Genomic DNA, 24,171 nt, shown 5'->3' on the forward strand with positions numbered 1-24,171 from the left:
TTAGACCCTCGTGTCATGATATAGAAACCTACCTGAGAAAAAAAACCACATTAAATAACAATTGAAATCTCTGTCACATATAAATAAAATTAATTTTAAATCTTGGTTTTTGTGCAAGACACAGAAACTTAACATGGAGAAATTAACAGGCATTATCAACTCAAGGCTTCAGAGAAGCCCAAGACGTTGCTGAGACATTTTACAGTCTAGGTTCACTAGGTCACAGATTTGACACGTTATTAACATGGAAAGCAATTGCCATTTCCTTGACACCCTCTACCCTACATGAAAGGGCACCCAGAAACCATTCCTCATTTCAGGCCCAAGTGAACTGGCCTAATTATACTCCGAGACATTATCAACACGTAGTTAAGAATACTGCCTAGTCCTCATAACATAGACAGTGATAAAAAAAAAAATTTAAGGGCTTCCCTGGTGGTGCAGTGGTTGAGAGTCCGCCAGCCGATGCAGGGGACACGGGTTCGTGCCCTGGTCCGGGAAGATCCCACGTGCCGCGGAGCGGCTGGGCCCGTGAGCCATGGCCGCTGAGCCTGCGCGTCCGGAGCCTGTGCTCCGCAACGGGAGAGGCCACAACAGTGAGAGGCCCGCGTACCGGAAAAAAAAAAAAAAAATTTAAGAGGCACAGAATCTGATATGTCTTGGACATATGGATTGTGCTTACACAAAAGGGCAATTAAAGAGACATCTCCAAACAGAATCTTCAAAACAAACAGAAGCTGTTTTCTTAAGCCTATGATGTATTTCACTACAATGCATAGCTTTCATAGTTTCAGAATTTTCCAGGTAACTATTCCAAAGCGTACTTTTTATCAATAGCAGATGGAAAATATTATGTCCATTTCCTAGCTAAGGCAACTTGGAGGAAAGGAAATTAAGACACATTACACTAAGCCAGGTCAATGAATGACAACAATACTGCAGCTAGTACCTAGTCAGAATGCTGAAAGAGAATTAAGTTCAATATTTATATACTTGGGGGAAGAGTTCTGTTTCAGAAAAATATTTGGTTGTTTCTGTTCAGGCACATTAAGAACACTGAAAAACCACCACTAAAACAAACTGGACTGAAATTCAACACAATGGCATGTGTTTTTCCACCTGTAATCAACACCAAGAAATAGCTCCCTTTGGTTATTAAAATCCTGGAAAGAAATCATAATTACCCCATCTGGGAATACGGCCTTCAAAGCATGAGTACTTTAGATAAAACAGCCAATGTCTAGTCCCACTCTATTGATTTTCAAATTCCTTGAACGGAAAAAAACTAAACAAATGCTTTCATGGATAGGAGATTTTCAATCAGGTTTGCTTAAATCAAAGTTTAAATCAAGTTATTTGAATTTAATAAAAAGTATACAGTAATACTCTATACTGAATTTCAGTATTTTTAAATTAACATTGTTAAGTAGGTCCCAGCTACATAGAATATGAAAAAAATCTTTAACTTTAAAAGTACAAGAATGTAGGGACTTCCCTGGTGGCGCAGTGGTTGAGAGTCCGCCTGCCGATGCAGGGGACACGGGTTCGTGCCCCGGTCCTGGAAGATCCCACATGTAGTGGAGCAGCTAAGCCCATGCGCCACAACTACTGAGCCTGCGCTCTAGAGCCCACAAGCTACAACTACTGAAGCCCGCATGCCTAGAGCCTGTGCTCTGCAACAGGAGAAGCCACCACAATGAGAAGCCCGCACACCGCAACGAAGACTCAACGCAGCCAATAAATAAATAACTTAAAAAAAAAAAAGTACAAGAATGTAGCAGTTTCATTTACAATAGCTAAAACTGGAAATAACCCAAATATCCATCAGAAGTGATAAACCAAACTGCAGTAATTGATACAATGGAATACTGCTCAGCAGTAAAAAGGAATAAACTACTGAACATCCATAAAACAACATGGATGAAACCTATGGAAATTAGACTGAGCTGAAGAAGCTAGACACAAAAAAGTACATGCTATATGGTTCTATTTTATGAAGGTCTAGAAAACACAAAATTAATCAGTGATGAAAACAATCAGAACAGTTGTCAATGGGTCAGGAGCAAAGATTGCCTGGGGGCATGAGGGAACTTTCTAAGGTGATATAAATGTTCTATATCTTGATATGGTAATGGTTACAAAGGTATATCCATTTGTCAAGAGAATACAGTTTATGTTAATACCAGAATCTGAAGTATGGACATCCATTAAGTAGCTTTTACAGCTTTTTTTCATTTTATGACTTTTGATATTTTTAAACCAATACTTACAAAATGTATATAATCATAAGCTCACTTGAAAATTACTTTTGAATATTTTTGTAAGGCAAACATAGAGTGATAATAAAATTTTAACATCAATTAAAAGATATATATTTCGGGCTTCCCTGGTGGCGCAGTGGTTGAGAATCCGCCTGCCGATGCAGGGGACGTAGGTTCGTGCCCCGGTCCGGGAAGATCCCACATGCTGCGGAACGGCTGGGCCCGTGAGCCATGGCCGCTGAGCCTGCGCATCCGGACGGCAACGGGAGAGGCCACAACAGTGAGAGGCCCACGTACCGCAAAAAAAAAAAAAAAAAAGATATATATATTTTTAATATTTAAAAATATATATACATAATGTGGCAACTCTGTAAATCAAACACCACTTTCCCCACCCAATAAACTATAGTTTATTGTTAAAAAAAAAAGGAGTACAGTTTAGGTATGTACATTTTAATGTATGTACATTTTACCTCCCCGCTCCCCCCAAAAATCCCACATAATGGAAATGGATGGAGGTGTGAGTGAAATAGTCACAGCAGAATTTGATCATTGTTAAAGCTGGGTAATGGGTATGGACTGTTTTTAATACTATCCTGTTTACTTTCTATATAGTTGACGTTTTCCAAAGTAAAAGGTTTAAAAATATAGATCAGTGAAACGTACAATCAAAAATGTTTATACTGTGAAAATATATCCCTCAAGAGGCTTTCTCTGTATTCAGAAGACTTTTATAAAAATCCACGGAGATCCCCAGTGTCTGTGCTTCGCATGGAGAATTTGAAATGGAGCTTGTTATTTTCTCCAGCTCCCCTTGCCCCCATCCCCAGCATGCCTCCCATCTAATGGGCCATCAGACTGAATATGATATGGTTGTCTCCGCTACCACCAACCCCCAAATTAATTCTTCCCTCATCCCTCGAATATTTATTTCTAACAAATACTGGTGCAGATGGAGAAATCAGAGCTGCTGCAGACACCGGAGAAAACAGATCTCAACCTTAGTCTTTATTCTCATTACTCTCTGAGGATGGTGTTTTAGAAGTTAGTGAGAAAATGAAAATTTACTTTTTTTACATCCTGATTTTTTAAAATCTCATATTCAACTTCTTTTAACCTCACTTTCTTATTTCTCAGCAATATGAAGAGACATAAATTTTCAAAATAATAAAATCCAGAGTAACCAGAGTCAGCAGTCAGTTTCTCTACTATGGACTTATGAGGCTCAATCATGTATCAGTCACTAAACAAGTCTTATTAGTTTTCTAAATATTGCCTGAGAAAAGTCCTATAGCTTTTCACAAAACATGTCCAAAGAATCAGAAGCACCACACAGAGGCAAAGAATGAATTAAAGCTCAGTCAGAGCTATTTAAAGGTATGTTAATACCCTCCTAGAGCTATTTAAAGGTATGTTAATACCCATAAGAGGATTATAAGTGCACCTGGGTAAAGAATCTTCTTGACAGAACCTAAAAAGTGGACTTAAGTATTGTATCTAGCAGTTCTCTGTAGTGAACATAAGATAAACACTGAAATTAGCTAAAATTAAAAGTCCAAAATATATATACTTTATAACCTCCACTTAAAATATTTCTACCTAACATTTCTTTATGTTTATATGACCCTGCTAAATTCCAATGAAGAATTTCACAAGATGTGAAATAACAAATACTCGTAAAGGAGATCCTTGATGCCAGCATTTTTGTTCATTCATTCATTCATTCAAAAATATGTGTTCCTATGAGTAGCAAGTGCTCTTCTAGGTGCTAGAAATATATGTAATAATTCAATGTAATAACGAACAAAGCAAAGTTCATGCCCTCAGAGTTTACATTCTAGTAAGGGGAGACAGGCTTACAAGAAGGCTGAGGATAGTAAGTGCCATGGAGGAGAATCAGTAGGAAAGAGCATGCAGATGGCTATTTAATACAGCTGTCAGGAAAGGCTTCTGTTAGCGTGATTGGAGCAAACCTGAAGAATCGAAGGTCCAGAATTCCAGGCAGAGAAAATGACAAGTGCAAAGGCCCCACACCACAGCCCACTTGCAAACTGAAGAAACAAAGAGCCAGTGTGGCCCCAGCGCTGAATTAGTGTCAGAACTGAGGGAGACGGTAGTGAGAGGGCCGCGGAGGATCTCAGCCTTTGTGGGCCATTTTCAGGCTCTGGGCATCTAGTGTGAGGGAGATGGGAAGCTATTGGAGGGCTGTGAGCAGAAATGATCCTATTTAATATTTTAAAAAGATCACTAGGAAAAAAAAAAATCACTAGGGCTTCCCTGGTGGCACAGTGGTTGAGAGTCAGCCTGCCGATGCAGGGGACACGGGTTCGTGCCCCGGTCCGGGAAGATCCCACATGCCGCGAAGCCGCGGGGCCTGTGAGCCATGGCCGCTGAGCCTGCGCGTCCGGAGCCTGTGCTCGGCAACGGGAGAGGCCACAACAGTGAGAGGCCCGCGTACCAAGCAAAAAAAAAAAAAAAAAGTTCACTAACTGTGTGAGGAGAACAGACAGAGGAGCAAAGGTTGAAGCAGGAAGACCAGTTCAACCTAGAGATCACAATGTGCTCAGAGGAACATTTTAAGTTCATTTGTTTATAGGTTATGTTTCATTATACAACCCAAATACTCTAACTAAAACAGCAGTCAATTGAATTGCTCTCTTGTTTGCCACTGGCTTGGAGGGTTAGAGTTTTTGAGGGAAATGCAAGAGTCATGTTACTTTTCAGGCTGTAGTTTGATCTGTTGGCTAATGGTTCCTTTATCTCCATTAATCTAATAGGTAAATAAGACAAAAACTGCTAGTTTCCCCCAAAATAACCCTTTTCAAAAATATTACATCACAAATATCAGAAAACAAATATTTTCACACGTACGCTGGATACAGATGTTTCTCATATTATTTCCGTTATTCGTAACCTTCATCACAACCTATCTATATGGTAGTAGCCAAAACCCATTTAACTAATATTCCTGAAAGACGATAAATCGAAATAAAAATATACTGCAAATCATAAAATCCATCACCACTCTGACTTCTGTTTCATCATTTATGAAATCACTCCCATAATGAAGACAGGCTCTCGATCACTCTCCTATCTTTCATTTCCTTAAGTTTACCCAACAGCATATCTAATCGCTGCCTCGCCGTACCCTGTGGTTAGCGCTTTCAGTTATAAAAAGCCAGGTAGGAAAACCACCACACACAGCACATCTTTCAGGAGTTTCAGCCACGCTCAAGTGTTATTAAATGGTTTGAGAGGGTGTCAGAAACACATGCTTTCCGGCACACTTTGGTGATTTCATCCTATGCTCAGAGCACTCTGATAAATTAAATCATTCTGGCTGTGTCAGGAATCGCAGCTGGTGTACCTGAGTATTGCTCTTTGATGATGAGCAAACAGTACAAAATAAGATACCGAACCCTACTCTTTAAAATCTCATTTTCGGCATCTCGTATAACGTTACTAGGCAGGATTTTAAAGCGAAAACAATGTTATAATTCACTTTGGTTTTGCAGAAACCTAAGCCCACTTGCCCAAAAAAACTGATGGCTTTTTTTCTTTCCAAAGAGCAGGCAGCTTCTACAGTAGGGAAGGGGACTGGGGTTGGGGGGTAGGGAGAAGCTATTAATATGGATAATCCAGCTTTTTGCTTACCGGTGTAGCTTTAATGGAGGGGAACCAGGCAGGAACTGAGGGACTGTTACAGCCACGTATACCAAAAGGGCTTTCCTCACCCTCAGCTGAATAGTGTGGAGAATCTGCCTCATTACCTTCTACTAACAAGTAAGGAGATTCCCCTCTCTGGGGGCAGGCTTTGCTGTACTAACATCCGCTACAGACTTCACCTCATCCAGCCCCCTCTCCTTTTCCCTTTCCTTCAGCCACAAGCTCCTATTTCTTTTTTGGTTTGTTTCATCTTATTATACTGAAGGCATTCTTGCAAACTGCCTTCAACCATTCCCGGGATAAGAAGAGACAGAAATAAATAATAAAATAAATTAAGATTTCTTTTCTCCAGAGCTAAATTTAAATATATAGGCAGAGCGAGATGGTGAAAAGGGGTGTGTGGGTGTCTACTGCAAGATTTTTCAGTCTCTAGGAGAGAAAAGGATAAAGAACAGAAGGCTAAAAGGATTTGAGAAGTGTGTGTGTGTGTGTGTGTGTGTGTGTGTGTGTGTGTGTGTGTGTGTGTGTGTGTGTGTGTGTGTGTGTGTGTGTGTGTGTGTGTGCAATCATTCCTAGGGCGGACGGAAAAATTCAGGAAGGGAGGGAGAAGAAAAAATCAATCCAGGCAGTCACTCACTCCCATCCCTCCCGACCCCTCCCCACCTCACTGCAGTGCTCTGCGCTTCCCAGAAAGCTCACCACCCAAAGGGCAGAGTCCCAAAACCAAAGCAGAGCCCGAATCCGGGTCACGCAGGCAGGCGTTTGGGGGGGTGGGGGGTGTAGAGGCAGGCGATGGGAAACCATCTGGCTAGGGAAGCGGCGAGGAGGCCAGCAAGACCAGAGGAGGAAAGGCAGGGCCGGGCTGCCGGGACCTACCGGGAGCAGTGACGGTAGAGGATGCCCCGGGCACCTCTGGCCTCTCCTCCTCAGCTTCCTCCCGCTGCCGTTGCTGCTGCTGCTGCTGCTGCTGGATGAGGCTGAGGTCGGAGCGGCTCAGCTCAGCTCTGGCGGCCGCAGGGACCAGCCTCGCCTTCAGCAGCACCGCGGCCAGGCCGAGGAGCAGGGTGCAAGGGACGCGCCGGCTGAGCCTCGCCATGGCCGAGAGCCAGAGGGCCGCGGCGGCATATTGCGGCGGAGGTCCGGGCGGCGGCGGCGGCGGCGGGCGCCAGGGCTGCGGGCTCTGGCAGCGCCCGCCCGCTCGGTCCCCCTTGCTCGGTCTGCTTCGCACACCCTCACCAGAAGGAGGAGGCTGTGGCGGCGGCGGAGACGCCGGGGGAGGAGGAGGAGGGGGAAGTTAGCATCCTCGCGCACGTGACGCGCGGGGCGGGGTGGGGCGAGCCCCACGCCCGGCGCCGCGTCTACGCTCTCACCCCGGGCTCAGCTGCTCCGGACGCGCGCGCTCGGCGGGGTGCTGGGGCGCAGTGCTGGTGGTGGCTTCCTAGGGTAAACGAAAAAGGAGAGCCTTTCTGGGGGCTGGAGACCTTCAGATCCTCTAGCCCCTACCGAGACACCGGGAAATTTTGCAGAAAGTGGAATAAAATTCCCTCCACCTGACCGCAAAGTAGAAGAGAAGGTGGTGTATTGATTACGCTCCCACAACACTTAACGCAGCACCAGCGGATCAAAAAGCCAGGATCTCTTAACCATGTGGGCTTTGGGGCATCACAGCCATCACTGGTTAGCTAGAAATTAAACTGCGGCTCTCCAGATTTTGATTAAATTCCTCTTTCTGCCCAAATTGGAATTTCTTTCTATATCGTAAAATATTCTTAATTACGTTTTGTCTAATTATAGTCTATACTTTTCATTTGCTCAAAAAATATTTTTCTAAATGCCTGCTAGGTGCTTACCACGTGCCAGTATTTAGTCAGGTGCTTGGAATAAGCAACATACAATCCCTGCGTTCTAGGAGCTCATTACCTGTTAGGACAGAGGAACATATAAACAAATTATAATCCAGGGTGGTGCCTGCCACTGGAGAAACACTACAGCATGCAGAGATTGCACTGAATTGGAAGAAATTAACAATGTGGTATATGGATGGGGGCTATGAAACACTAGGAAAGGTGGGGTTTAAAGAAGAATAAGAGTTCCACACATAGGTGGGTGTAACCAGGTCATCTAAAAAGTGTAGCTGTGTGTGTGTGTGTGTATGCCCGTGCACACGCACCTAGAGGTGTGTAACAGCACAGTGTGCTTGGAAAATTGTCAGCAATGATTGTGACAGAGTGACAGTGTTTTAGATTGAAAAGGAGAGTGGAGATCAGATCATTAAAAAAATAATAGCAGGGACTTTCCTGGTGCCGCAGTGGTTAAGAATCTCCCTGCCAATGCAGGGGACACGGGCTCGGGCCCTGGTCCAGGAAGATCCCATATGCCGCGGAGCAAATAAGCCCGTGTGCCACAACTACTGAGCCAGCAGGCCACAACTACTAAAGCCTGCACACCTGGAGCCGGTGCTCCGCAACAAGAGAAGCCACCCAATGAGAAGCCCGCGCACCGCAACGAAGAGTAGCCCCCACTCTCTGCAACTAGAGAAAGCCCGTGCATGGCAACGAAGACCCAACGCAGCCAAAAATAAATAAAATTTAAAAAAAAATAAATAACGGCAAACACTTCTATAGTACTTACTGTGCCCAGGCACTGTTCAAGCACTTTATATACATTAACTCCTGTAATAACCTTGGATGCTATACAAGGAAACTGAAATTTACATTGCAAGTGATTATGAAATAGTGAAAGAAATTAATCAGGGAAGGGACTTGCTACCAGTCTGTGTTTTCACTTTGCTATCGGTATGGAAGAGGAAGAGGGATAGATTGGCGGAGAGGAGGCCAGTTTAGTGGTGTCTGCAAAAGCCAGTGAGGAGATACCAAAGGCTTGTGAGACCAGAAAGGAGAAAAAAGGAGTGGGAGATTCAGTATGTAGGGCTAGAATCAGCAAAAATGGTTGATTGTTTGGGTGAGGAAGAGAAAAGGAGAAAGATGGGCATGTCTAGTATGACACTTAAATTGCCAGATTGAGATCTTGGGTGACTGCTTATGACATTATCAAGATTAGCTGGTACTACTGACTACAGAATAAGTGATAAGCCATGGCTTGTTCAGTTGTAGTCTCTTTGTATTTGGAATGTCTGTGGGACATCTCATAATATATGTAAAATGTGATCTGTGACATCACATCCTTTACCATCATAGTTGATTCAGATGATTTGGCTGATTGGACAGTCCCTTTCCACACTCACCACTCTTTTGTGTGTTCGTCCCAATGTTTCCAACATGCTGGAAAAGAACAAATTTCTCACTAGTGGAAAGTTATTCTTTGGTCAAGGATGTGAAACTAGTGCCTATATAACCATAACTATATAGTTATAACTATAGTTATATAGTTATAACTATAACTAATAATAATAATAGGCATTTTACATACATTATCTCATATCCTCAAAGCAGTCCTACAAATTAGCTCTCATTATTCTGTTTAGCAAATGGAAACACTGAAGATCAGAGAGGCAACTGTCTTGCCCAAGGCTACACAAATAAGAAGTGACTTTACCTTTCAGCACTGTTTGAAACTTTCGCCATGAGCTTGCATTGTTTTTTAGTGATTTTTAGATGAAAATAAACTACATAATATGGGCTACATAATTTTTTGAAGAGAGATGCCAAAGTGAGGTCCCTCACACAAAACACCACTATTCCATCATGGCTTTGCCTCACCTGTGTGAGCAGGAATTATGGGGGGGGGGAGGCTGAATGCAGAGAGTCTTCATTAGTTTCATCAAGCTGTTTTTGTTGCATTTTCCTCCAATTTACCTCTGCTCCTGGAGAGAAGAAAGGAGAAAATGGAAATGCCTCCAGAATCCTGACTGGCAGATCAGAAGGAAAGGAATGCTGCCAGGATTCCTGTCATCCTGCCTTACGGTGGCCAAGTCATCTTTAATATATTAGAAGCTGACCTTCCAGAGGCAAAGTTGCTGATTTCACAGCCCTCAGTGGAGGGTAGACGTGAAATCCTTCAGTACTACAGACTGTTTAAAGAAATAAGCTTTGCTAATCAAGATGGGTTTTAGATGGTTTTTAACTGCTCCATTACTCATATAGTTTATGCTTAATTTCTGTGCAATATACAAAAGCCATATTATTGGATGCAATCAGGGCTAGTAGTTGGTGAATCAAAACAGGTCAAGAGACAAAAAAAATCAATATATTTTAAATATATTTTATGCTGCTTATTTTATCTTAAAATAGGCAAATATATATTCATTTACCAATCTTTTGACGTAGGGCCAATAATTTGTTTTAAATCTAACCACATCCTAGGGTTTGAAGTAGTAAACCACAATTACAATGCATCCCTATTATTAATTGCAGTTTTCGATTAAGTGGAAGGAGTTCTTAAAAACTCTTGACAAACAATTTGAATGCCAAATCCTTCTATTTTCAATTTTTCCCCAATTTTACCATTTTCTCACCCACTTAGTATTAAACTTAGTTTTCATAGAAAAATATACTTCATTTAAATTGATATTTCATCCATACCTTATAACACATAGAACTGCCAAAAACAACTGTGTAAACAAACATAACTGACTTTCGGCACAGACACAGACCAACTGGTGGGGGCAAAACCAAGTAGATGTTCAGGAAAGGGTATCCTGCTAATTTCATGTACTTTACATGTCAGCCAGTGTGTTTTACAAAGGAATGGAAGATGCCGGTTGATCTAGGAAGTTATTTTCAGGTTCCTAATCCATGATACTGTTCATGCTTAATACAATGTAATCATTAATGTTAGAATGTCTTCATTTTTATAAATATACTGCAAGAGCCATCGGAAAGCAGATTGTAATACCATATGTATATAATAATTCTTCCCTGCTTAAGATCTACTGGTACCTCCTCATTGCTCGTCCAAAATCCCCAAGAGATTTACAAAGCCCTTCACAATATATCCTCTGACTATGCAGGCTCACCTTTTAATATTTCCTACATAAACACAGAGATGGTGGTTGGTGGGGGGAGGGAAGGGAAGGGAAAGGAAGGATTTCTTTTATTCCCTTGAACTAGACTTATTTAGGTTGCACATACTGATTTCCTCGCCTGGAACTCTACTCCCTCATCTCTAACTGACAGGCTCCCACAGAGCCTCAAGGTTAGCTTAGGTATTACTTCCTCTAGGGTACTTTCCCTGACACCCTTGGCTTTGATTAGGAGCCTTTGCTATGAACTTTCATGACCCTTGTATTTCCCCTTAGGACTCTGTTACTTAAAGTGGATATTTTCTTGCCTGTATCCTCACCAGTGTAGGCTCCACAAGGGTCAGGGCCATCACGTTCACAGCTGTATCTCCAGCTCCTGCCACAATGCCCAACAGTGGTTGTCTGATTACTTGGTTGATTAAATCAACAAATCGATTTTAAAGCGGCAGAACTGTTAGTTAATGGAGAAGAGCCCGGAGTCAGACGGCTCTGGTATCCACCCCTCACAGCTATGTGATTTACAGAAGATTCTCGGCCTCAGTTTTCTCAACTGTATAGTGGGAGAAATAACAGAGTCTAAAGGAGATAACAAAATAAGATAACATATAAATACTTAGAGCTTCTTGCTATAGGAACTGTTCAGTAAATGTCAGCCATTACTTCTTTTATTAATGTTATGCAGTATTGTTCTGTTTCATTTGTATATTTTTATAATGTATATACAATTTTATATGTAATCAATTCTTATTTTTCTTGTTATATTTTATATAGTCACTGCAAACACTCAATTAGCAAATACTGAACCATTGTTCCTAGAGGAACAGAGTGAGTTAGATTTAATAACATATTAAACAGATATATATGTATGTAAGGGGTAAGAACGTTTACCTTTTTGGAAATATGATTTGCAAGGTTTAGTAACTGACTGTTTCCTTAAATTATGACTCTTCCTCCAACACTGCTGCCTTCATTTGATAGTGAGCCATTTAATTTGAGTTTGAAAACCAAAGGACTAACTGTTAAAGAGGGTTGAACAAAGTTCAAATTTGTATTTCTTTGACTAAGAACGATTTATCCGGGTAGGGTTATCCATACAGATAGGGACAGTTTGGGATTATTAACCAAAGTGGGTCATATGGTTCAAATAGTCACTAAACTCTGGGTTTAGAGGTCCTTCTCAGGTACAGGCATGTAAATCATTAAGACTCTCTGGGGTCAGCATGCATGGATTACCTGCTGTGCAATTTTATCCATGGCATTTCAGGTACTTTCCACCCTCACCCCCAACAAGTTTGCTCCAAATATGGTGGCTCGGTAGAAAAGTTCATTAGGCACTATGGCTAGGATGGCCCAATGTGTAGTGGGAAGTGATGGAGCCAGCTCAAACTAGATTAAAAGGCTCAAGCCAGAGTTTACTTCAAGACCAGATCTAGATTTTCAAAAGATTGGATTGTTTCAGGGACAAGACTGTTGAGGGCCTATGTGCCAAGCCCTCTGACCCCACTCTTGTGTGTCTTGACCTTAACTATCTAAATTCATTAAATAGATATGAATCTTTAAAAAAGAGAACCCAGGAAGCCAGGACTTTATGATTTGGGAAATTTTCAACATATCCAGATTGCAGAAGATGCTAAAATTAAGAGATTTATATATTTAGAGAGTTTGCTCTAGAAAGAACACAGAGACTGTACAAACATTTGTTAATATCTCAGAAATTTTTCTTTGAAGAGATTAAGTGTGTGACTCATAGATTCTCCTCACACAACCCAACAGAAGCCAAAAATAGAGATGAGATTATTTAGGAAATCTCTGTGGAGTAGCCTCTAGTCTAATGGGGTGAAATATCCTTGACATACACAGGCGATCCGTAAGGTTCCTGTGAATTTTATATCAGCAGAAACACTGCCAGCTTAGTCTAAAGGGATAGTGTACAAAATGAAAAGGCATACTGAACCCACACAGTCTTATCAGTAGGAAGAAAATGATAACAATACTCAGCTGTAAACATTTGCTACATTTCATGAGGGGAGAAACGATGACTCATAAGGTGAAGCCATGAGCCACAGAGTTTGAGAACCACATAGTTTGAAACCACAGAAATTCATAGACTTTGAAACCAAATATAGATTGCTCAGCTGGATTTTGGAATTGCTTGGGACCAGTGACTTCTATTATTTTCCTTCTATTTCTTCCCTTTTTTAAACCAGAATGTCTATAATTGTTATCATATGCTTGTCTTACTGTGATATGTTGGGAGCAGAAAACTTGTTTCTTTAGTTTCACATGTTCACATACAGAGACAAATTGTACCCCTGGATGGTTCATACCCAAGCCTTGCCCATAATTTAGATGATGAGATTTGGGACATTTGAGCTGCTGAGATTAAGAAGTCATTTTGGACTTTGAGTTGATGTTGCAGTGGTTTGACTTTGGGGGACTTTAGGAATGGGTTGAATGTATTTTGCTTGTGAGATTGATGTGAACCTTTGAGGGCCAGACCATGGACCGTGGTAGACATAATAATGCCCTCCAAAAGATGTTCATGATCTAATGCCGGATTCTGTGAATATGTTACCTATCATGGCAAAGAGACTGCAATAATTTAAAACTAATTCACTATCCAAGGCATGAGGTCACCAGCCTCATGCAATGACCAAGCCTGCGTGGATCTAGGAAAGGATATGGAGTAGATAAAGTTAAGAACTGGATTTGGAGAATTAGAGGTGAGAAGAGGGAACTATTTCCGTACAGTGTGTAAACCAGATTCTCAGCTCTGTTATTAAATCACTCCTATACTGCCACTATTTTAGGGTTCCCTTGAGAGGCTAGGACTGTTCAGTGGGCATATGGTAAAATTAGTTTCTGTTCTGTCATCTCTATTACTTGGTAATCACTGAATACCTACCTGTGTAGTGATTGAGAAAAGAAACTTCAGGTTCAATTTTTGCTAGTAATTTAGTACCACATGATAGTGAAGTGCTTCGCTCTGGTTTAGTAGTAAAGGTTCGTCAGAAAGTCAAAACTGGCATTACTAAGAAGTAGGAAATTTGCTTATTCTTTAATAAACTCTTCCCTTTTATTTCCTCACTAAGGTGTACTGAAAAATTCAAAATCATTCACTTGTCTGCCAATCAGGTGATGATATTTCTGAATTTTAAAGGGGTTTATGTCACTTACAATCTCAAAAAAGAACTTGAACTGCAGTGTTGAAAGATGAGAAAATTTATAAGCCACCAGAACTTTCTTGCTTTCTATGGTAAACTTACCATGACCCTATCCAAAATCAAGAATCACTTCTATTACTCAAGTGGAGAGCATAATTCTCCAAATTAAATACTGCTACATTTGTACATTACTTAGTGCTTTTTTGTGAATAACTTTGTAACAAGTAATTAATATTCTGACTACAAGATTGACTAAAAAGTAATCCCTAAAGATTCCATTTCAACACTCTAATATCTGAGAAATGATGTAGAAGAACTTTGAGAATTACTTTGAAAAAAAATTAGGTTAATAACATGCAGGTAAGTTACTGTGTGAAGTTCAAAATCTAAGTCCTCCTTCTATTAAAACAACACCAATTTATGTATTTGCTATGCTTCAGGAAGTGAGGTTGACAAGGAAAGTGAACCTGAGTGTAAAAGCGAACCTAACTATATAACTCTCTAGGCAATTCAGGACAGTTTAGAAAATGAGTAAAAATATTCCGGTTGACCCTTGAACACAGGGGTAAGGAGCTACGACTGTCTGTGAAAATCAAGTATAATTTATAGTCAGTGCTCTGTATCTGTGGTTCCTCCATATCCAAAGTTCCACATTTGGGGATTCAACCAACCAAGGATCAGGCAGTACAACAGTATTTACTATTGAAAATATCCATGTATAGGTGGAACCATGCAGTTCAAATCCTGTTGCTCAAGAGTCAACTGTAATCGGAAAAATATCAATTGATATTCAGGCATCCCAACCTATCCCCTAGATAATAACAAATCTATTTTATAAACTGTGACTAGTAGTTCAGGCAGTGTTGCACAGCAGAATGCATAACGTACTAGGCGTTTGAATATGCAAGCTTTAGTCCCAATCCTGCCAGTAACTTCTTTAGACAAGCAATGAACCCTCTGGGCATGGTTAATAGTACGAAGGGAGTGAGGTAAACTCCTTCTGACGTGTGCTTTTTAACAATCTGACCATGACCTGCATAGATGGTGTTATCTGCAATTGTCCTGTTTAGGGTTTGTTGAGCTTCCAGAATTGCAGGTTGCTCTTTCTGATGAAATTTGGAAACTTTTTGCCTTCGAATATTTTGTCTGTCCCATTTTTCTCTCTCCTAAGACTCCTTTTGCACCTAGATTTGTCCCACAGATCACTGAGGCTGTTTTTTTGTTTGTTTTTTGGGTTTTTTTTGCCATCTGTGCTTCAGTTTGGATAAGTCCTATTGATCTATCTCTAAGTTCATTGATCCTTTCTTCTGTCCTACCCAATCTACTTGTAATCCCCCTCCAATGAATTTCTGACTTCAGATATATTTTTTCAGTCTAAAGATTTCCACTTGAGTCTCTTTTGTTAGTTTCCAAACCTCTCTTGAAATGCCTGTCTTTTCATCCATAATGTTCATGTGTTCCTATAGACTCTTTAACATATTTATCATAGTTATTTAAAGTCATACCTGCTAAATTGTTTGTGGGTCTGTTTCTATTGACTATTTCTTCTCAAAGCCAAGCATCACATTTTCCTTTCTTCCCATTTACACACACACATGACCTTATGAATGATACACTGCAGTCTTTTGGTTGTGTTACCTTCCTCTGAAAGTAACTGCCTTTACGAGCAGACAATTAAATTTCAGGTGGGTCACCTTAAACTTGTGGAAGCTTGGTTTCATGCTTTGTTAGGGTGGGACACTGGTTTTACCCTTTATCCTAGGGTGAATCAATCAATCTTGGGATGTAGTATTTATTCCCAAGGAATAGATCCTCTGGGGTTTCAATGGAAAGACAGGGGGTGTTTCCAAGGCTCTGTCACTGGGTAAGACTTGAACTACAGTCGCTTGTTTCTCCTGCATTGGACAGTAGCTGGAATAACTGCTCAGTTCTTTCAAACTTCCATCTGCTGTTTTCCTTTTGGGGCCTCACTAGAGCAGAGTCAGGGTCAGCCAAGGCTTTGAGGGGAAAATGTTCCCCTTTCCCACAATGTGGCTTCTCCCTCCCCCCATCCCTCAATTTCTAGCCATGATGGCAGTCCCATCATTCTAGGAAATGAGGGGGCACTTTTCTGCTTGCATTCCATCCACACAACAGAGAGTAAACTCAGGGAAAAGTGTGGTTCCCTTCCTTGAGACCAATTCCCTCCAGTTTCTGCCTACTTTTAATATCTGCAGTGTCTTTAAAAGTTTCTTTTTTGCTTCTTATTCCTCATTTCATTCATTGTTATCTGATACAAGCTACTTTGCCATTATTGAAATTGGAAGCCCCTTTAAAATTTTAAATGTCTGTGATACTATGATTTGTAATTGGTGTATTTTAACATTAGTTTCCTTTTGCTCTGTTTGTGACACCTTTTTTCAAATAACCAACACTCTTAAGAATGTGGACTTTTAAAGAGGTATGTTACCTCTTTGAGGTCATCCTTTTAGTGCACTACTGCTAGCTCATGTGATTAAAAAACAAAACAACATAATAGAAGGAAAATACAAAGTCCTTGCACATAAGTGGCACCATATGCTCAAGTTTATTGAACAGACACAAGTTACACACTGGAGACTAATAAGCAGAACACTGTACCAGTTTTCACTAACTCAAATCAAGTTAGCAAATGACAAATTTTAGAAGACACTCATTTTATGTCTCACCCAATGTGGGTGATCACAAGAGAGCTAAATAAAGAAAATTACTTTCTCTGTTACTTAGGTAGGAAATTAATTGATATACACAGCTTCCAAGTTACTTTAAGATATTGCAAAGTGTTTCAAAACTAGTGGGGAATAGTTCATGTCCAGCCTGAAATAAAGTGTAAAATGGACCTTTTAGGGGTAAATAACTTCATTCGTATATCCATCTCAGAATCATTCCTTCTTGCTAACAAAAATACTAATAAATCTCCGTTTAGATTAGGTTTACTAAGTTAATAATGACTTTGAAATATCTAGGTTTGGTTACATTGTTATATTGCACTTGAGAAGAATGACAAGAAAAATCAAAGATTCAGTACCTCTCCCAAGAAATTCATTATATATCAGAAATTACAATGAAATACAAGCATATATGCATGCTACATGTCCATAGGTTCATCGTTCAAACTAGCCTACCAACAGGTTAAAAGAAATACTCTCCAAAACACTGAGTATTAAGTCATTTCATTCACCATTTTGGATCCTATATTCAATTTTCAAATTTTATATTTTTTTCTTATTAATCAAACTATCACATATACAAGCTATCCAAGAGCACTAACACAGTGACACTGAGATAAGCAACAGTCATACACAAGTATTCCACGAATGACTTATTCTTTGCCAAGCTCAACACTACATTCTGTAACACAGGAACATCAATCAACTTACAGTTGTTTGCCTTATAAAAAACCAGCGGATCTATTTATTATATACTATACTTTTGCCACATACATCTCTCTTAGGGTCATGATTCACTATGAAAAATCTTTCACATCCTCTTAAGGAAGCCAGTATAGTCTCTAATACTTGAATTTTCTCTTTATATAAAGTATCAGTGAGAATTGACTATGACTAAGTAGTTTCATAACAGGTAGAACTGTGGCACTAATATTTTGATTGTTTTACAATTCAGTATTAAGAACTTAATCAGAATTACAATAATCACCAATTACAAGAAAAAGGTAAAGGGAAGAAAAGGAAAGCGCCTCCCTCACACAAATATTTCTCAAAATATCAAGTCTGAAATAAATGCCTATTTAAGGAATCAACAACAGCATCAATATTTCTTACCAATATCAAATGTTTTAAATATTCTCAACCCCAACCATGTGTATTTTCTTAAACTGAATCAGATTATAAGAATTTTACACTCAAAATGGCTTTCAATTCTCAATAAATCACAAACACAGCAGTGATTATTTTTTGACATTTTATCTAAAACATTCACATGCTACTTTAGGGTAAAAAGAAACTCAACATTTCCCAAATATTTTCCTCAAGGACTAGGTTTTTAAATTATACTCCTACCATATTTTTGTACAGATATAAATCTTCATTTTTCTTAAAGAAAATACTATTGCTTTAAACTACATTCCATAAGAGCAATTTAAAGCATCATGTTAATTTCCACGACAACACCCTTCAATCTCCTCCAGTCTCAGGCTCTCCCAACTGAGCTATTTTGGCTCCTCCTTCAATCTCTGGTAGAAGATTATACCTTGAGATAAGAGGCCATAAAAGCAATAGACTGTGCAAAATCAAACAGTAACATTTTTTTAAAAGAGTGACTTTCTATCCAAAAGACAGTTTCAGGAATGACTGCTATTAGGTGGGAAAACAGGTAAGGTGAACATTGTTCTAGACCAATTCAGTGACTGTCTGGTGGCAGGCCCTAGGATAAAAATATTTTTTTCTTAAAAAACTTTAAATTTATTGGTAATAAAAATACTTACTGCATATGACTAAGATCTTTTGAGACTAATAAAATCTATATTACAACACCTATTAATTTTAAAAATCACTAAAGCTAAATATAGGGTCTTGTCAACGTTCTAACTTGTATAACTCATCTACATATGCCTCTGTTTTATGAATATATTCTAGCATAGGCACTTGTTAGGGAGTTATAACACAAGACATGGCAAGATAAATTTCAATTATTTTTAAAACATAGAAAAATATTCAGTTATTTAAGTGAAATATTTATCATTGCCTAATGAAGACAGTAGTTAAAAAGCTATCAAACTCTCAATTTCTAATGTACAACATGATGTAATTGCACAAAAATAGGTATAACTAATAGTCATCCCCAGGCCTGGAGGAACTGTGAATAATTCACATATTCCTCTAGAAGATTCATCACCCTACGGACTTATAAAACTACAACTTGCCACCTGTGCAGCTTTTATTTAAAAATCCTAGAAAAGTAATTTATATTAATAAACCTAAAAAAGTTTAAAAAGGTTTCCAATAACTTGAATTGCTTATAAAATAACCTCTAAGAAGTCATTTTGATAGCTGAGACTGGTTTTACATGTTACACCTGGCTTCAACTGAGGTAATATCCATCTGAGCAGTACTACACTATTGCTAGAAGTAAACCAGTGAGCTACTTTAAGAATTTCAATTCCAAGCATTTCTTGCAGGGTTGGGAGGTTGAGTGCAGGCTCCTCTAAGTTGTAAAGATTCCTCATTGATCTTGACACATTCTCAGTAACAGTTTTGGAAATGGAAGGAAAAATACATAAATAGGAGGAAAATAAATTAATCCCAACTAAAAACTCTTGCTTTAATCTAAGAACAAACTATTAATAAGCAACTCTGTCAAAGAACTACAAACATAGTCTTTTAATTTAAATGCTCCTTTTTCTTTTTTTTGTACTGTATTGTATATAGCCAGACTAATGCAATGGAATAAATGTACTTGGGAAATGATTTCCAACTCCATATGGCTTCAAGCATCATGATGTTTAGCAGAAATTAAATGACTACACAAAAGGGGCATTTTTGATTATAAAACTAATTTTTAGTATAAGTTGACTTAAAGGATTTGAAATAGAACTTAAACTTATACAAAATAAAATGTAATCAAATGGACTGTGGATAAAAATATAAATAAAAATTTAATAGCATGTATTCAATTTTCAGATTAAAACAAAAAACTGTACCTTTGCTATTACAGGAAAGAGTTTTGATGGGATCATGCATTTTCCTTTTTTAAAAGTTCTACCATATAGGTAATATTAAAATCCAAGTTTATGCAGTTATAAAGTTAGCTTGAAAACTCAACTGTAGTGTAATGTGTATTAACAGTAGGTATCTCTACAAAAGATGTGGATCCTAAGGTCCAAATTTGGATTGCTTTAAAACAACAAAAACAACAACAAACAAAATCCAACATACAAAATCAGAAACAATAATTGTAGGAGGTACTATTTTAGATAAAGTGGTAACTCAGGCACTACCTGTCTTATGTACATTGAAGAAGATCTATCCTTAAAATGTTATTATTTAAATACCTAAAAATACAAGTCAGTGGATGTGTATTAAATGTATGTCTGAACTTAATTATAATGAAAAAGGTTGACAAATATTGCTTTCACTTTGTGGTTAATACCAATGGGTACCATCAGCAGTAGAGTCTTGGAACTTTATTCCTCATGAAGGAAATTTTAAAATCTATATTGAAGTTGGTACTTCTAATGGGACAGGATGTAGCACAACTTAAAAATCACAGTTAAGTTTCTGAGTTTCCTTCACCATTTTCATGAGGTTGAAGCTGTTCCCTTTCTTGTTCTTCTTGAGGTGGCCGGACACGTTTAAAGAAGCCCATCTGCCAGTTGAAAAAAAAAACACCTCACATTACTGCACATCACTGAAGAATACTGAAAGTATTCTGAGTGACCATATTATGACCAAGAAAATTTAAATGGCACTTAGTTGAATTTTTCTTCCTTCAAATGATAAGGACTGCTCATCATGCATCATCATTAAAGGTCCCTTTCTTCTTTCCCTCCCTTCTTTTGCTCCCTTCCTTCTCCTTTTCTTCTGCTTCCCCTCCCTCCCTCTCTTCCTACGTCCATCACTTACCCTGTACATTACAAATACCAAAACAGCCAGTAACAACAATCCTGCTAGAACTGCTAAAATGATCACCCACACAGGTACAGGCATGGGTGCTGGCTGAATGCCCCAGGTGACATTAGTGGTAACCTGTTGGGGGAAAAAGTTCTTGAGTTTTGAAAATAGTTCACTGAATCATTCAACAAATATCTGAATGTCTACTATATTTTATGTCAATGTTACTCACATTATTTTCTTTTCTAGTACATGATAATTTATGATTACACATTTGGTATCAATAGCATACACACACACACACACACACACACACGAAACTCTCAACAGGTTAACCTCTGACTGACTCTGAAATGATTTTTAAATAATCCAACCCAGTTTACGATGTGTTGGTCCCATTTTAATCCTCAAATTAAAGATTTATAAAATGCCCTCACTTAACTGCAGTTAATTTCCAACTTTCTAACTCTGTGGGGAGAAATTCCCAAAATTTTCCCTCATGAAATTTAGTGATGCTAAGTATCTTACATAGGACAAGATGCTAAAGTAAAAGGTCTACCTTTAATAATTCTGGGATGGGGGGGAGGAAAATAGTAATATTAAACTAGTTTATACTAGGTTATAATCCATTCAAATAACGCAAGTTACTTTAAATTATCAAAATAATTAACTGCCATTATTTAAAATAAAAATATCTATGGTATTGAACTGAGTGCATTTATTCCATTTCCCCAAATCAATGACTTACCAATGTGGAGTTGAAGATGTCCTCAATTAGAAGGTTCTTATACGGAAACTCTATAACATTAAATGAAGCAGACGACTTCAGAGAATATGAATGATTCTGGTTTTCCTTCTATATGGGAATAACAATAAAATGATTTTCTATATGTCAGGCCTTTTTTATTTCTTTGAAAAAATGGATAAGTTCGCTGAATGCTGCATCTGCCCACTTACATTCATAAAGGTCTCAGTCCACAGCAGAGACTTTACATACAGGATTGCACTCTTTCCTCTGTCTAGTCGCCCCACCTGGCAGACAATCTTCAAGCATTCAGCAATTCCACAACCCTGCCAAAAAATTACTTACTTAAAAGAAAAGATCATTCTATCATCTCTTCAACATATGAAAAGCAGACAATTGACTTGTTTTATGTGAAGGCTAAAGAGATGATCTAGATTCTTTTGCCTTAACAGCAGTAACATTTAAAATGAGTAGGCTAACAGTTGAATCTATGAATGCTTCTTGTTATGAAGGGGTTGGTTTTAATGTGATTTGTTATGGAAGGATAAGTGCTATAATATTAAAATATTTATTGTTATAGCTAGAACTCAACATTCTTTAGGCAAACCCAGAGCATGGTGATTTTAGTAAGACATGAAAATCAGATCACAATAGGCCTGTGGAAAAGAAAAAGAAACAGAGTGAATCTTTAATAGCTATTCCACATCAGACCTGTAGAAATCAAGTGGCATGAGTGTTTTTATCAGTAACCTGAAGGCAGACAGTCAAAAGTAATAAATATTCACCACCTTCTACGTGCTGGTCAAACTGCATTAGACATGTCATATGCATATACCTCACAACAGTGTTATCCAGTAAGTGACACCTCCAGTTGATGAATAGGAATAGAAGTGAACTCCCTTGACCTGGTAAAGGGCATCTATGAAAAGCCCACAGCTAACATCATACTTACTGGTGAAAGAATGGATGCTTTTCCCCTAAGATCAGGAACTGGACAACAGTGCCCACTCATGACACTTCTATTCTACATTGTTCAGAAGGTTCTAGCCAGTGCAATGAAGCAAGAAAAAAATTAAATAAACGGTATCCAGATTGGAAAGAAAGAAGTAAAGCTATCTCTATTCAAAGATGATAGAATCTTACTTACAGAAAACTTTAAAGAATCCACAATAAAACTAGTAAAGCTAATAAACAAGTATAGAAAAGGTACAGAATACAAGATCAGTATACAAATATGAATTGGTTTTCTATACATTAGCAATGAAAAATATGAAAATGAATTTAAAAAAACAATTCTATTTTAAATAGCATTTAACAAGAATAAAATATGTAACTAAGGAAGTGCACGACTTGTGCACTGAAAACTACAAAATATTTTTGAAAGAAATGAAAGAAGACCTAAATAAACAGAAGACAGCTCATGTTCAAGGACTGAAAGACTTAATATTAAGATGGCAATATTACCAAAATGATAGACAGATCCAATAAAATTGCTATCAAAATTCCAAAAAAAAAAAATTCCAACTACCATTTTTGTAGAAATGGACAAGCTAATCCTAAAATTCATATGGAATTGCCAGGAACCCCAACTAGCCAAAACAATTTTGAAAAAAGATGAAAACACTGCAGGGCTCACACTCCCCAATTTCAAAACTTACTGCAGAAGGACAACAATCAAAAAAATTAGGATGCATGTATAGATCAATGGAATAGAATTGAGAGTCCAGAAACAAACTCATACATTCACAGTCAATTCATTTTCAACAAGGGAGCCAAGACCATTTAAAGGGAAGAGACAGGTCTTTCCAACAAATGATGCAGGGAGAACTAGAAAACCACATGCAAAAGAATGAATCTGGGCCTCTACTTCACACCATATACAAAAATTAACTCTATATGGATCAGAGATATAAAAGTAAGAGCTAAAAGTATAAAACTTAGAAAACCAGGGACTTCCCTGGTGGTCCAGTAGTTAAGACTCCATGCTCCCAACACAGGGGGCCTGGGGTTTGATCTCTGGTCAGGGAACTAGAGCCCGCATGCCATAACTAAAGATCCTGCATGCCACAACTAAAGATCCCACATGGCACAACTAAAAGATCCTGCATGCAGCAATGAAGATCCCGCACGCAGCAACGAAGATCCCGCGTGCACAACTAAGACCCGGCCTAGCCAAATAAATAAATAAATATTTTTTTAGGAAAAAAAACAACAACAACTTAGAAAAACAGAAAACTTGTGTGTAAATCTCCAGGACTTTGGGTTAGGCAATGGTTTTTAAAATATGACAGTAAAAATATAAGCAACACAAGGAGAGATAGACTTGAGAAAAGAAATTTGGACTTCTTTAAATTTAAAACCTTTTTTCCATCAACAAATACTATCAAGAAAGTAAAAAAGACAACTTACAGAATGAAAGAAAATATGTACAGTAACAGCTCTGATAAGGGTAGTATCCAGAATATATAAAGAACTCCTCATGACTCAACAACAAAAGGCAAACGACCCAATTTAAATATGGGCAAAAGGTTTGAATAGAGATTTTTCGAAAGAAGATATACCAATGGCAAGGTGCTCAGCATCATTAGTCATTAGGGAAATCCAAATAAAACTACAATGAGATGCTACTTCACTCCGATGAGGATGACTACAAAAAAAAACCCCAGGCTTTGCAGTCTCTGGTTTTCTCTCTGAGTTAGACAGGAAGACACTGGAGTGACATGACCTGACCTACTTTTAAAAGGATCATTATGGCTTCTATGTGGCA

The 24,171-nt window shown here is 38.6% G+C and overlaps 2 protein-coding genes across 4 annotated transcripts in view; both read right to left on the reverse strand.

The window, feature by feature from the left end:
* FAM171B (family with sequence similarity 171 member B) overlaps positions 1–7,023 on the reverse strand; it is a 66,205-nt gene extending 59,182 nt beyond the window's left edge. Inside the window, exon 1 of the mRNA XM_060152488.1 lies at positions 6,804–7,023. Within this exon, the coding sequence (XP_060008471.1) occupies positions 6,804–7,023 (220 nt within the window). The remainder of the gene's footprint in view (positions 1–6,803) is intronic.
* Positions 7,024–9,653: 2,630 nt separating this feature from the next.
* ITGAV (integrin subunit alpha V) overlaps positions 9,654–24,171 on the reverse strand; it is a 93,951-nt gene continuing 79,433 nt past the window's right edge. For 2 of the 3 annotated variants that reach the window (XM_060152487.1, XM_060152486.1), the window contains exons 27-30: positions 21,617–21,730; positions 21,408–21,515; positions 20,672–20,794; positions 16,616–20,414 (exon numbers count right to left, since the gene is read on the reverse strand). In XM_060152487.1, the coding sequence (XP_060008470.1) occupies positions 20,319–20,414; positions 20,672–20,794; positions 21,408–21,515; positions 21,617–21,730 (441 nt within the window). In that variant the 3' untranslated portion in view covers positions 16,616–20,318. Of the gene's footprint in view, positions 9,751–16,615; positions 20,415–20,671; positions 20,795–21,407; positions 21,516–21,616; positions 21,731–24,171 lie in introns of those variants that run through there. The other variant, XM_060152484.1, reaches the window with a different exon arrangement.

This window comes from Lagenorhynchus albirostris, chromosome 6 (assembly GCF_949774975.1).
Source record: "Lagenorhynchus albirostris chromosome 6, mLagAlb1.1, whole genome shotgun sequence".
Lineage (NCBI taxonomy): Eukaryota > Metazoa > Chordata > Mammalia > Artiodactyla > Delphinidae > Lagenorhynchus > Lagenorhynchus albirostris.